The sequence below is a fragment of the Bufo bufo genome, chromosome 6 (assembly GCF_905171765.1).
Source record: "Bufo bufo chromosome 6, aBufBuf1.1, whole genome shotgun sequence".
NCBI lineage: Eukaryota > Metazoa > Chordata > Amphibia > Anura > Bufonidae > Bufo > Bufo bufo.
The window spans coordinates 358280455-358295507 of NC_053394.1; the positions used below are offsets into that span (position 1 = coordinate 358280455).

The following is a 15053-nucleotide window of genomic DNA, read 5'->3' on the forward strand; positions in this document are numbered from 1 at the left end:
CCTGCAAGGCATTATGAGCAAGCCTGCTGGGCTGCTGCTTGAGGTCATGTAATTCTTCTTAATCTTCTGATCTGTAAAATGATGGCTGCCAGCAATTTATTTTTTACCTTTTATTTTATTATTTTTAATTCTATGTCCTTTATATACGTTATATTTTGAATATGGGGTAGGTCCTTGTCTATTGTGATGTACATCAAATGTTATGTAACTACAGTATCTACTTCATTACCATATACTATACAACTTTTTTATTTTTTTGCACCATTTATGTGTACGGTATATAAACTCTATATTTGTTTGTCTGGCCAGGGGAAGATACTAGTACTGGTACTGAATTACGTGGCCACACTACTAATAAAGTTACTTTAAGTGCTCATTCTATTGTCTTGGAAGTCTGATGTCAGCATCACCCACATCCGCACATTCCTCGACTATTGCTTATGTGGATCTACTGAAACCTTACTATTTAGTTACAGATTTTTCATTATCTTCACAGGAGGAGTCATTCTGTTTGGGCTTGGCACACTTATTATGACATCTGTTAAAATTGTACATGCGGTGGACCACAAGGACTGCATCTCACCCATTAAATTTATCTATCCGATCATTTTGGCCATCTTTGTCATTGTACAGGTGAGATCAAATATACTTGTTTTCGTGCTTCTGCTTCAGATAGGGTTGTCCACTGCTGGACCGTGTGTGGCGCCGCAATCTTGTTGGAGCATGAGGTCATCCTAGTGCCATCTGTAAGGAGCCAATACACAGAACACTGTATGATATAAACCATGTTCTACAGGGAATTTTATTTCTCTACTGCAATATTGCAGGCTTCAAACTGGAAGTTCCCTTCAAAGTGCTGATGAATGGAGAAGACAATGCCGATTTAAGAAAATGCCGCCCACCCTTTTACTCATTGGAAGCTTTAAAATAGATGTTTTGGGAGTCCTCCCTGTCTGATCCTGCAGAGCCATTTTTTTTAATCAAACAAAGAAAATCATTGACCATAGTGATGCCTTCATATCACATACACGGAACAGGGAATTTAGGGCTATACTTTAAAGAACACAGTTAGCAGGTTAGAGGTTTCTTGCTTGCAAGTTTGCGGCTTCATTTCAGCAAAAGGATTTGGAAATTTGGTCAGGATTAATAGTCTTCTCAATGCTGAGAAATACGGGCAGACACTTATTCATCATGCAATACCATTAGGGAGGTGTCTTATTGGTTCCAAATTTACTCTGCAGCTCGAACCTCGAACATACAGCCAATATCTTTAAGAACTATCTTCAATGTAAAGAAGAACAAGGAGTCCTGAAAGTGATGATATGGCTCCCAGAGAGCGCTGATCTCACCATCATGGAATCTGTCTGGGATTACATAAAGAGACAGAAGGATTTCAGCAAGCCTACATCCACAGAAGATCTGTGGTTAGTTCTCCCAGATGTTTGGAACAACCTTCCTTTAAAAGCTCTGTGCATGTGTGGCTAGAAGAACTGACACAGTTTTGAAGGCAAAGGGTGGTCACACCATATATTGATAGGAGTTTTCTCTTTTGTTCATTCACTTTGCATTTCATTAATTGATAAAATAAATACTATTAACACTTCTATTTTTTAAACATTTTTACTTTGCAGCATTTTTTCTATACCTACTTAAAACTTTTGCACAGTACTGCATATGTCCCCCATAAAAAAATGAGGCTTCAGTTACTCAAGTTAATGCAAAAATTAAAAATGTTGTACTATTCAGGCAAAAATGTTATTCCTTAAAGGGAACCTGTCGGTGGGATTTTGGGTATAGAGCTGAGGACCTGGGTTGCTAGATGGCCGCTAGCACATCCACAATATCCAGTCCCCATAGCTCTGTGTGCTTTTATTGTGTAAAAAATTTTTTATTTGATACATATGCAAATTAACCTGAGATGAGTCCTGTGCCTGGATAGTATCAAATAGTTTTTTTTTTACACAATAAAAGCACACAGAGCTATGGGGATTGGCTATTGTGGATGTGCTAGCGGCCATCTAGCAACCCATGTCCTCAGCTCTATGCACAAAATCCCGTTGACAGGTTCCCTTTAATGGAGTTCTCAGGTCCCATAATGCTTTTTTTTTATCTACCCAGGGAGCACAAAATCCTGCATATTTTTCCTATATACCTGTTCCATGTCAGTACTTTCCTTCCCGCTGTCTCAGCATCACTGCATCCTGGCAGGATGTTTACATGCAGAACTTCCTGTTTTCATCAGCTTCCTGCTGTTAATAACCAAATCCAACTTTAATTGCTGTGTAATGGTTCTCAGGGCTTGTTCCCTCTGTAGTAGAAACACCTCTACATCTCCCCTCTCTATGTTATTTAGGCAGAGCAAGCCCTGTGAAACATTACAGAGCAAAGCATGCTGAGCTTGGATAGACAACCCAACAGGAAGCTGCTGAAAACAGGAAGTATGTCATGTAAGCATTCTGCCAGGATACAGTAATGTTCAGAACATTAAAAGGAAAGTGCTTTAAAAATGGGAGAACTTCCACCTAATTTGCAGCCCAGTGCCTGTTAGTCAAGATCTGTCCCAAGTAACAGAAACACAGAAGATGGTTCACAGGAAGTGGGGGTATGTCAGAGCTAGCTGAGATCCTGAGCTTGTTAGAACTGCTCCTACACTGCTTCTGAAGAGTAGATACGCTCCTGTGTGTCTTTAGGTCTGATCTCTCCCTCCTTATCAACTTTTTTGAGCTCCCTAGAAGAAAACCAACATAGAGGGAAGTGAGGAGACTGCACACAGTACTGGTAGATTCAACAGAAGGGATATTTCCACCCGCTTGTGAGATAAATGCATCTAGCTGTGCAAGTGAAACAGGGAATATTATGGCTGAGTAAGACTTTAGGGAAGTCCAAAAAGACCTGCTCCTTCACAGTTATGATTGTACAATGAAGTATAGCCATTATGCAACTTTTTTTTTTTTTTTTTACTTACGTATGCTTTAATGGTTTTAAACTGCATATCAACTATGAGTTAAATTGTTATTTCTATTTGACTTTAAAGTAGATTTCATTCTACTTTGTGTAGGTTACTGTAGAGTAAGCATATTTAATCAAACATTGCCTTTGTCTTTTAGACATGTTTTCTTTGGATAACCTGCAAACACTGTGTCCAGATATATAGAAATACAACCAGGTAAACTCTAAAAAATTATTAGTTTAATATATATAAAAAATGGGGTGCACAGTTTTTTTTTTATACTTTTTGGTGTCCCAGTTTTGTCATATTAAAGAGAATGAACTAGGTTGATTTATTAGAGGGTACTTTATATAAATTGGGATTAAGACTAAGGGTACTTTCACACTTGCGGCAGAGGAATCCGGCAGGCAGTTCCATCGCCGGAACTGCCTGCCGGATCCGTCAAAACGTATGCAAATTGATGGCATTTGTAAGACTGATCAGGATCCTGATCCGTCTTACAAATGCATTGAAATGCCGGATCCGTCTTTCCGGTGTCATCCGGAAAATCATATCCGGCATTTATTTTTTCCACAATTTTTTTTCACAATTTTTTTTCACGGATCTGACATTACGCTAATTTGAATGCCACTAATACATTCCTATGGAAAAAAATGTGTTCCGGCATGTGTTCCGGATTGTTGGCCGGAGATAAAACCGCAGCATGCTGCGGTATTATCTCCGTCCTGAACAGTCAAAAAGACTGAACTGAAGACACCCTGATGCATCCTGAACGGAATGCTCTCCATTCAGAATGCATCAGGATAAAACTGATCAGTTCTTTTCCGGTATAGAGCACCTAGGACGGAACTCTATGCCGGAAAAGAAAAACGCTAGTATGAAAGTACCCTAAGCAAAGTAGTTTAATGGAGATATTAGAGTCAAGTTTATTTGGCAATAGAAACACTGATAATCAGATATTAAATCTTATGGATTATATTTGGACAGAGGTTAAAAAAATAATGGGTATTAAGGGTTACTTAAAATACACTTCAATATGGAATAATATAAATTTGAGTGAAATTCAGATGATTAAAGAGGACCTTTCATTACAATAAAAAATCTAAACTAAGGCCTCTTTCACACGGGCGAGATTTCCGCGCGGGTGCAATGCGTGAGGTGAACGCACTGCACCCGCACTGAATCCTGACCCATTCATTTCTATGGGGCTGTGCACATGAGCAGTGATTTTCACGCATCACTTGTGCGTTGCGTGAAAATCGCAGCATGCTCCTCTTTGTGCGTTTTTCACGTAACGCAGGCCCCATAGAAATGAATGGGGTTGCGTGAAAATCACAAGCATCCGCAAGCAAGTGCGGATGCGGTGCGATTTTCACGCACGGTTGCTAGGCGACGATCGGGATGGGGACCCGATCATTATTATTTCCCCTTATAACATGGTTATAAAGGAAAATAATAGCATTCTTTGCATTGCGGCAAACCCGCGCGAGTAGGTACGCAATTGCAGTCATTGCGATGTTTGCACTCGCGTGATAAAAACTGAATGTGGTACCCAGACCCGAACTTCTTCACAGAAGTTCAGGTTTGGGTTAGGTGTTGTGTAGATTGTATTATTTCCCCTTATAACATGGTTATAAGGGAAAATAATAGCATTCTGAATACAGAATGCATAGTACAATAGGGCTGGAGGGGTTAAAAAAAAATTAAAAATTTAACTCACCTTAATCCACTTGTTCACGCAGCCGGCAACTCTTCTGTCTTCATCTGTGAGCAATAGGACCTTTGATGACGTCACTGCGTTCATCACATGGTCCATCACATAATCTTTTACCATGGTGATGGATCATGTGATGAACGCAGTGACGTCATCAAAGGTCCTATTGCTCACAGATGAAGACAGAAGAGATGCCGGCTGCGCGAACAAGTGCATTAAGGTGAGTTAAATTATTTTACTTTTTTTTTTAACCCCTCCAGCCCTATTGTACTATGCATTCTGTATTCAGAATGCTATTATTTTCCCTTATAACCATGTTATAAGGGGAAATAATACAATCTACACTACAACTAACCCAAACCTGAACTTCTGTGAAGAAGTTCGGGTCTGGGTACCACATTCAGTTTTTATCACGCGCGTGCAAAACACATTGCACCTGCGCGATAAAAACTGAACATCGGAACGCAATCGCAGTCAAAACTGACTGCAATTGCGTACCTACTCGCGCGGGTTTGCCGCAATGCACCGGGACGCATCCGGACCTAATCCGGACACGCTCGTGTGAAAGAGGCCTAAGTATGTTGACATGGAGAGCGGCGCCCAGGGATCTCCCTGCACTTACTATTATCCCTGGGCGCCGCTCCGTTCTCCCGGTATAGGCTCCAGTATCTTCAGATTTTCGGCTCAACTGGGAGAAGCCTGCTCTTGTTCTCCTGGGCGTCTCCTTCTTCCAGGCTGTAGCGCTGGTCAATCGCAGCGCTCAGCTCATAGCCTGAGAGGGAGAAGGAGACGCCCAGGAGAACAAGAGCAGGCTCCTCCCGGTTGAGCCGAAAATCTGAAGATACCGGAGGCTATACCGGGAGAACGGAGTGGCGCCCAGGGATAATAGTAAGTGCAGGGAGATCCCTGGGCACCGCTCTGGGGTCAGCATACTTAGTTTAGATTTTTTATCGTAATTAAAGGTCCTCTTTAAACAATATGTAAATTGGGAGAATAGAGGGATAAGTTTGTTATATCACATTTTTGATGGGGATAAACTAAAGGATTTTGAGATTTTGATTAGGGAGTTTGGGATCCCAAAAAAGGATTATTTTAAATATTTACAAATAAAGTATGCAATTAATTCAGCAACCAATTCAGAGATATATAAAAGAGCCTATTCGGATGGGGTTGATCAGTTTCTCAGAGATGGAAAGGTTAAAGGTGGTATCTTTAGGAGATATAAATTATTGATAAAGGCAGTAAAAACAAGGATTAAAATACCAGCTAAGGAGAAATGGAAATTAGAGATTGAGGATCTTCCGAATGAGAAATGGGATGATATATTGAATAATGTTTCTTTGGTTTCATCAAGGGCCTCACACAGGGTTTCCTAGTTTTTTTCTTATTCATAAGTTACACCGCACACCGATAATCCTGAAAAGAATTGGTTTAAAAGAGACAGATGAATGCCCGAGAACAGGCAGGTTTAGTACATTTAGTTTGGAGATGCCCTAAACTGTTCAGGTATTGGTTGGATATAGCAGGGATTCGTTTTGGGAGTTCGGATATATGGGGATCCTGTGATATGTATATTGGGAGGCACAATACATTTGAGACTACGGAAAGTAGTTTAGCAAGCACTATGTCTATTACTATTCCAGGCAAGATTGCTTATCTTAAAAAAATGGAACCAAAAAGATCAACCCCTTGTAAGTGAATGGAAGAAATCTGTTAATGAAATGATAAAACTGGAAAAGATAATTAAGAAAAACAGGGGAAAAAAGATTGTTTTATAGAGATTTGGAATCAATGGTTTAAGGTTACATAAAAGAAAGAAAAAAGAGCTAGTGCATGCACAGTGCCGGCAAAGTGTTCTTTCCCTTTGCTGGTATCAGCCTCAGTGAACGAACTGTGCATATGCTAGCTCGCGCATCGTGAGATTACGGCACTGTAACTTTGTGAGCAAGGAGGAGATTCCTGGATGCAGACGGTGCTGGGCTCCTTCAAAGGGGGCGAGGCGGGGCTCCTTAACCGTAAGTAACCACGCCTTGGGCAACTTACTTGGCTAATTTACATATCTATAAAATCATTTTTTTTTATGAAATAAAACCACACAGAGCTATGGGACAGGTATATTGCGGACATGCTAGTGGAGATCTATCCGTGCATGTCTGCAGCTCTATAGGGTAAAACTAGGTGACAGATTCCCTTTAAATTAATGGTAAAAGTGCTAGTGCAATAAACTGATGAGAGTACCTATATATATATATATATATATATATATATATATACATATAATAAGCAATATGTGATAAGTCAATAAATGAATACAGGCTAAAAATATACCAGCAATAATATTAGTTATTTAATCGAGTGCATATACTATATCAGAACGTATAACTACCGATCAGGCTGGAGCATTCTGCATGCAGTAATGTGGAGCCTATGCCACCTCAATGTGTTTCGCTTATCATTAATCACTTCTTCGCTTTATCAGAGACCAGGGTTCAGAGAATCCTGGTCTCTGAGTCTACAAATGAGTCTACAACTGCCAAGGGCGCAACCCTACTACCAAACTAGTTCTGGCCTAGAACCAGGCTCGGACAGGCCCACAGAGGTACAGGTGAATCCCCCGGTGGGCCCCTGAGCAAGGTGGGCCCCTAGTCTCCCACCCCCTGCATAAGTGGCACATAACACAGTAGACTTACTACACTACATACATATATTTAATATACTGCACCTCATCCAGCCTATGCTTATATAAAAAAACATGATAGATTTTTAAAGAAACTCCCCAGTTTATTATTATAGACACGATCAGAGCTGAGATGACTTCTAGGTATAGAGGAAAGCCACCAGTGTCCTCCTCTCCCCAGGACCAAAGTCACTGCAGGGACCTCCGTATTCAATCATCTGGTAGCATCTTGCTGCTGTGTGAGCCGGTAATATTTGAATGTATCCGTACAGTGGGCCCCCAAAATAAATGCTACAAGTGGGCCCTAGGCACCCCAGTCCGACATTGTCTAGAACCCACAACGCCATGCAGTGGATTCAGACAGCAAGGTATTAAGCTCATTTATGGCACAAAGACTTTGCTTCTATGAGAGGGAACATTGCTAATGTATCCTACCGTACTTTGAGATGTTGAGATGGACAGGCCGTCCATATCTAATAGCAGTCTGGAAACTGCAGACATGTTTAACAGGAGCCTCATTTCATGCCTGTGGTTTTGCTGAGAGACTGCAAAGTGTCTTTAGAGACAAATAAATAGAGGGAATACTACCATTTCCATCATTGTTGCTGTCCATATATTGCTATTTTGAAGGGATTGCACTGTAATATACTCTGGGACTGTGCCCTTTACTGTCGTAGGTACCACAACTCCCATTTTTACTTTGGTAAAGAGAGACTTTTTTTTTAAAAGATGAAACTAATGGGTGTGGTTATTCACTCCATCATACATCTGCAGGACCTTTGCATCAGCAATCTTGCCTCACACCCTGCCAAACTGTCCACTATCAAGGTCACCCCAACTAAGACCAGACAGGAGCCTCAAAGTCAGGGTGTATCCCGAGAGAAGGAAGGGTGCACCCTCCAGTCCCTGCACAGCCCTAAGGACTACCAGAGTGGAGATAGCTACTGTGACTACTGCTACCATCATCAGATCATCGACTATCACTTCCATCCTCCACGCACTCCTCGACGGGTTGCTGCATATGTGCCTGCATTTTTGCTGCAGCACTCAGTTCCAAGCAGCAGCTACAAAAGCAGATACAATTTTCAAGGTACATGAAAAGAGAGATAAAAACCTGTGACTAAAATAACCTCCTCTATAAGGGTCCATTCACACGTCCACAACGGATGCAAAACATGGACACCGGCCATGTGCTTTCCGAATTTTGCGGACCGCACATGGCCGGCACTATAATAGAAATGCCTTTTCTTGTCCGTGTCTGCGGACAAGAATAGGACATGTTCTATTTTTTTGCAGGGCCGAGGAACGGAAGTGTGCTGTCTGCATCTTTTGTGGCCCCATTGAAAATGAATGGGTCTGCACCCGTTCCTCAAAATTGCGGAACGGATGCGGACCCATTTTGCGGACGTGTGAATGGACCCTAAATCTATTTCAGAGCCTTTGCAAGGCCTTATCTTCAATATGGAGCGCAGTTTGGGGTTCTAAGCTATAAGGCCTCATGCACACGACCGTATTTTTTTCACATCCGATCCACATTTTTTGTGGATGGGATGCGGACCCATTCATTTTAATGTGGACAGCACAAAGTGTGCTGTCTGCATCTCTATGTCGTCCTGTAAATAAATAGAGCATGGCCCATTCTTGTTCATTTTGTGGATTGGAATAGACATATTGACAAGGGCGCCCACGGATATTGCGGGATGTACACGGTTGGTATCCGTTTTTTGTGGATCCTCAAAATACATATGCAGCGAGCCCCTGAGGACCCAGTGCAGAGGATAGTCATGGTAGTTTCCCTGTTGAGGTGTTGTGTCACGGTGTACTCCCTCAGGCTGTTGCTCGCTGGGGATCAGTGCTGTCTGGATCCAGCATTGCCGGAAGCTGCCTGAATGCCCACCAGCCCCATTAAATAGGGACCGGCGGAGATCTGGCCGCAACCCAGCAAATATGATTTGTCTCCAGATAATGGCGTATGGTGGCTGGCAAAGTGGTCGTTGATGGCAAATCAGATAAGCTACCTTGCTGATGACTCTCTCTTGCACTTCTGGCTAACAGCTGTAAGCTGTCATTTGTGGATATAGGTGTCCACTGTATAATGCAGGCTTTGGTCTGGCCTGGATATTATCCTAGGTGATGGGTGTCTGTACCATCGTCCCTCACCTGCAGCAGGGTCTTTAACACTGTGGTTTCTGGTCACTCTGATGTCTATACAACGCTGTAGCTTTTAGGAAAGCTGCATCCTTTCAGTTTTCTTCGTGTTCTTGCAGGCTCTCTGCAGTAGTGGTCTCACAGGAGAATAGGATATCTTGCTGGTCCTTAAGACTTTAGGAGTAGGAGCAATTGAATGTGCTTCCTTCCTCCTCATTGTCCTAGCTAGAATTCCCCCTCCTGGCAGGAAGCAGGACCAGCCCACCTCTACCAAGAGGAGAGGAACAGGGTGGTTAACTCTGTCCCTGCCAGCCATACCTCTTCATGCTTGTGTACATAATATTAATATTATCAAAGCATAACATGACATTTGCAGATACCTCAGGACTGGGGTACATACAGTTGTGGGACGTCTAAAGATAAATTACTTTAAAGATAAATTACTAGAGAAGGTTCAAAGGTTTGCAATTAGGCTTGTGACCAGGGGCGACATGATAAATTGGGGCTGTGGTGTAATATGATATCAGCATCATACAATGTCAAGAGACCTGTCGAAAGACATATAATTAAAGTCAGGGACTTACAGGTTTCATCCAGCAATATAGAAATTCTTATCGAGGGGGGAGGGGGTTTAGGTGTCACCCTGCATAAACAAGGGATTTCTAAGGTAATTTGACAGAGCCAGTACAGGAGATTAAAGATGCTTACAGCAGACCTTCCAAGTGTCCTTCTTTTGGAGGGACAGTCCCTCTATTTGACCCAAGTCCTCCTGTTCCTCTTTGCTCCATAAATGTCCCTCTTTTGGATGTGAGGTTAGATTTTCATTATTATATTTCCAATACTGATCCAGAAAGTGTTTGTGGTCAGGGCACTGATGGGAGAACGTAATTCCTGCCTGTTGATGTATAACTAAAGCGGTTAGATTTGTGCCAAAACCGCGCCGTTGTGGGGATACCTGAAGGAGGCCATAAATAAACAACTAATTTCTTTCAAGACAACTTTATAACTCCAAATTACAACACCAAACTTTGAAAAGCATGAGACATTTTGGAATTTGGGTGAGGTATATATCCGTTAAAACAAGAGGAACGCCAGCGACCTAGTCTCTTGATGATATGTGCTGGCACTTGATTTTTTGACGCGGCAGATGCCGCTCCTATTCGAAAAGAATGCCCGAATACTGAGGTCGGGTCTATTCCAACATTAGCCAACAATACACGAATGTGGGTTATGAATTTGTGGCAGGTGAGGTGAGCATCGTTGAGGGGCAGCATCGGGCTATCGGGCAGATTGTTGTTTAACACGGTCAATAGCTGTTGGAGAACGCGAACGGGGCACCAACGATGTGTGGTAGCAAAATTTGACACCTGAGTCGTGGGGCCTACCTGAGACGTCTTAGTGGTAACTAGCGAGAGTATGAAACCGTCTCTGGTAGCGTTGAGCTGTTTGACGGTGACAAACCTATCACTGTTAGGAGGGGAAGTGAACTCTCCCGGTCTCAAGAAACCGTAAAAGGCCAAGTACATGGCCGCTTTTACTACTAAACTCTGCTGGGCACCGAAAGGTTCTCTGTCCAGCATGTCGGACAGATCATGGAAAACCTGGCCAGTAATGGGTTGCCGGCAAGTACGTCTCTCACTGTTACATTTGTTCAGACCCTTCAGAGTGGCTTTGATGGCATGGATAGAAAACAAGGAACCCTCCCCCGGGAGACTCATGGCTCTGAAATGCTGGACTCCCGCGAGGTAGGACTTAACCGTGGAGTGTGACAGTTTCAAATCGGTGTGACAGTAACCAATGAATGCTAGAATGTACTCAACTAACTCGTTGTTGCCTTGAGGGAATTTGTCCTGGAATTTGCGAAAAGCTCCCCAACCTGTCTGATAGGCCCTAGCAGTATTAGGCGAGAGGGATTTGGCTAACAACGAACGAGCCGTGGCCAGATGAGCATCTAGATTAGGGTCAGAGAGGCATACGGAGAGACTGTGGCACCGATGACGTCTGCTTCTGGACAAACCTGCGAGAAAAGGGAAAAGTTAAATCGAGATAAGGCATCGGCAGCTGTATTGTTGGTCCCGGGGATGTGCGAACATATATAATCGGAATTGGTGTTGTAGGGAAAGAAGAACCAGACGTCTTACAAATAACATAACGTGAGGGGACTTGGACGACCCGCTATTCAGAATGTCAACGACTGCGGCATTATCTGAAACAAATGATACTGTTTGGCCAAGCCAATCTTGACCCCAAATATGGGCAGCTGCTACTATGGGATAAAGTTCAAAAATTGCCGAAGTGTGAAAGAAACCTGGTATAGAGCTGACTTCGTTCGGCCACTTGTCCGCTAGCCAGTGGGTGCCAAAAATGGCAGCAAAGCCTGTATTTGCGGCAGCATCAGAAAAAACGACGGGAGAGTAGTTGGATATTTCGGGAATGAAAAGCGAAATGCCATTCCACTGCCTAAGGAAGTGGTCCCACATGTTTAAATTGGCAATGATCAGCTCGTCCAGGCATATGAGGCTATCCTGGGAGGGAGCTGTAGGGAGGAGTGTGAGCAAACGAGAAATGAACGCCCTACCTTGCGGAATGATGCGCATGGCAAAGTTCAGCATGCCTAAGAGAGACTGTAGCTCCACTTTTTTGACCACCCTGCCTAACTTGAAATTGTGGATGACTTCCCTGATCCTGTGTAATTTGTCTTCCGGCAATCTGGCTAGCATATTGTGGGTGTCCAGAATGATGCCGAGGAAGGTGATGACTGTGGATGGGCCCTCAACCTTCTTGGGAGACACAGGAACGGCGAGTTGACTGAAACAGTTTAGAAGTGAATGAAGGTCTTTTGTGGTGGAGTCAAGGTGTTCAATAATTAGAAAATCATCTAGGTAGTGAATGACATTACTGCAGTGGAATTCATGGACTAGTATCCAGTGGAGAGCTTGGGCTAACTGGTCGAATAACCATGGGCTACTCTTGGAGCCGAAGGTGAGTTTGGATGCAAAATAATAAAGACCCCTCCACTTGATACCATGCCACTGCCACAGAGACGGCTTGATAGGCAGTAATTTGAAGGCATCTGAAATGTCAGCTTTTGACAGGATTGAGCTGGGGCCTAACTGCAATATGATGGCGATGGCCTGGTCTATGGACGAATATCTCATGCTGACTTCTTCTGACGGAATGAGGGAATTTATGCTGGGAATGGAGGAACCATGCGGGGCAGACAGGTCGATAATCAATCTCTCTTTCTTGCTAAAATTACCGGTGACCACGCCTACAGGACTGACCCTCCATCGTTTGAAGGGTGAGGATGAAAGAGGGCCTATCAGGAAACCTTTAACTAACTCTGCTGTGATCAATTTATCGGAGACATTTGGGTTATGGTCAGCGGATTGTAAATTTTTGCACTCGTGTGTAGATTCTGGGAGGGCAACCATCCCAGTGTGGAAACCGGACGTGAGACCTGTGACTAGGAATTCCACAAAACCTGGGTCGTGATGGTAGCGCAAGAACCGTTGTAAGCAACCTACGTTAACGACACACATGTAACTATTATCCGATTTTAATGAACAGACTGACTTAGGATGGGCTCTGAAGCAGTTAGAACAAATATGCAGCAAACGACACTGACTATAGTTACAGGATGAGTAGTTGAAATTGTTGCATATCTGTGACCTGCCGAGAAGTTTGATGGGTCTACCTAACTTGTCTACCATGCCAGAGGAACTCTGCGGTTCAGAGGGCCCGGCAACCGGAATTGTGGAACTGAACTCAGCACCGGGAGCGGCCTTATGACACCATACTTCGGAATGATATATGGATTGACACAGGGAGCATGATGGGGCCCTCAGCCCAGCGAAATGCCTGCAAAATATCTCAGTGTCGATGTTGGCCCAGTTTGTAAGGAACTGGAATTGACTGAGAGCAGCTGCTGCCTTAGCTGAGAACGAACAGTGGTAGTCATAGAAGGAACTACCCCCGTATTTATGCCCCAGTTCGGTTACTCTAAACAATTACAAATCTAGCTCTTCACTTCGGTCAGGACGCACTGAGCAGATCACGTCTCTGTACAAACTAAAGGCAAGAACAAACTCTGGTATGGTGAGCTTGCGATTCAGCCTGTGGTCCCGGCCTCTTAGGACCACGGACACATCACCACAAGCAATGACCTTACTATCTGAAAGATCCCGGGTAGCGATAAGCAAGGATGCAAGATTAACATCCCTAACTTCCAGAATATCTTTTTTTTAATTGGTAGGAATGAAGTGCGCCGGGATGATATTGGGCACTGCTACTGTGACACCTGAGCCCCCTGCTGCAGATGTGGAAGGGATGGCTACATCAGTAGTAGGCGGAGTATTAGCGGTACCGCAAGACTCAACCGCTTCCAGTCTGGCTTGGATATCCGAGACGGACGAAATCAGGTTGTTCAGCATGACATGGATTTGTGCGAGGGAAGTCTGTACTGTGGTCATGGAGACCTCTTCTTGACGTTAAGGGCACGAGCTAGCGGTGAGCAGACGATATAGTTCGGCTTTTCTGGCAGTAGCGGGAAACGAGACATTCCTTTTTGAAAGTTCCGACATTAACCTGGGGATGGTCCAGCTGCGCAGAGACGGAATACTGCCCCCTTCTGACATCCTGGCGGCGTTCTTGTCGACCGAAGCCTCCACTATGTCTGACGTGTGTAACATTTTCCTGCGGGTACAGTATGCTACAATGAATGCCGGTAACCAACCCGTCACCAGAAACGCGTGCCAAACGACACTCGTGCAAGACGTGAGAAGGCCCGGAACCATGCAAACTGTATATCCAAACATATCCAAACATAAACTGTATATCCAAACATATATTGGATATATATGAGGGATGAGTGACACGGTGAGCCTGTGAAGCAACCTGCAGCGAAAGCTGATACCTGACTTACCCACGGTGACGGGTATGTCAGACGGTGATACGGAGCTAACACTACCACTTGACAAGAACATTAGGATAGAAATAGCAAGTAAAAGCTGACGTCTACCGTACTGTACCCTGCTAGTCGTAGGAAGGAAACGTAAATCACGAAGAACCACAACACGGATCCTGAAACAAAAGGAGACGTGAGAACATAGCATACGCGCTACGGCCAATGCGTGTTGGCACATGGATGAAAACAACGAGTAGACGAGTATGTGCGAAAAATGCGTCATCGTTCCCCCTTTTTATATATATATATATATATATATATATATATATGTTAGTATATATACATATAAACACTTTCTTTTCTTTTCTTTTTTTTTTCTATTTTCCCATTATTTTTTTTTTCTTTGCCACAATTACATGTAGTAACTGAAGTGGCCACTAGAGGGAGCAAGCATGAGAACTGACTCCCCTCCTGCCCGCAGTACCTGACAGACCACTAGAGGAAGCAAACATGAGAACTGTGACTCCCTTCCTGCCCACAGTACCAGACAGAACCACTAGAGGGCACCAGAGACACTGCAAGGAGCGTCTGTGGAAACCAAACAGCAGATCGGCGCGAGGCAGGGGTGAGTGAGTGCGGGAGCGGGCATGATTATGAA

At 43.6% G+C, this 15053-nt stretch overlaps 1 protein-coding gene across 2 annotated transcripts in view; it reads left to right on the forward strand.

Moving 5' to 3' along the window:
* LOC121005959 (proton channel OTOP2-like) overlaps positions 1–15053 on the forward strand; it is a 69753-nt gene that overhangs the window by 8831 nt on the left and 45869 nt on the right. For both annotated transcript variants that reach the window (XM_040438817.1, XM_040438816.1), the window contains exons 2-3: positions 497–633; positions 3108–3166. In XM_040438817.1, the coding sequence (XP_040294751.1) occupies positions 497–633; positions 3108–3166 (196 nt within the window). The remainder of the gene's footprint in view (positions 1–496; positions 634–3107; positions 3167–15053) is intronic.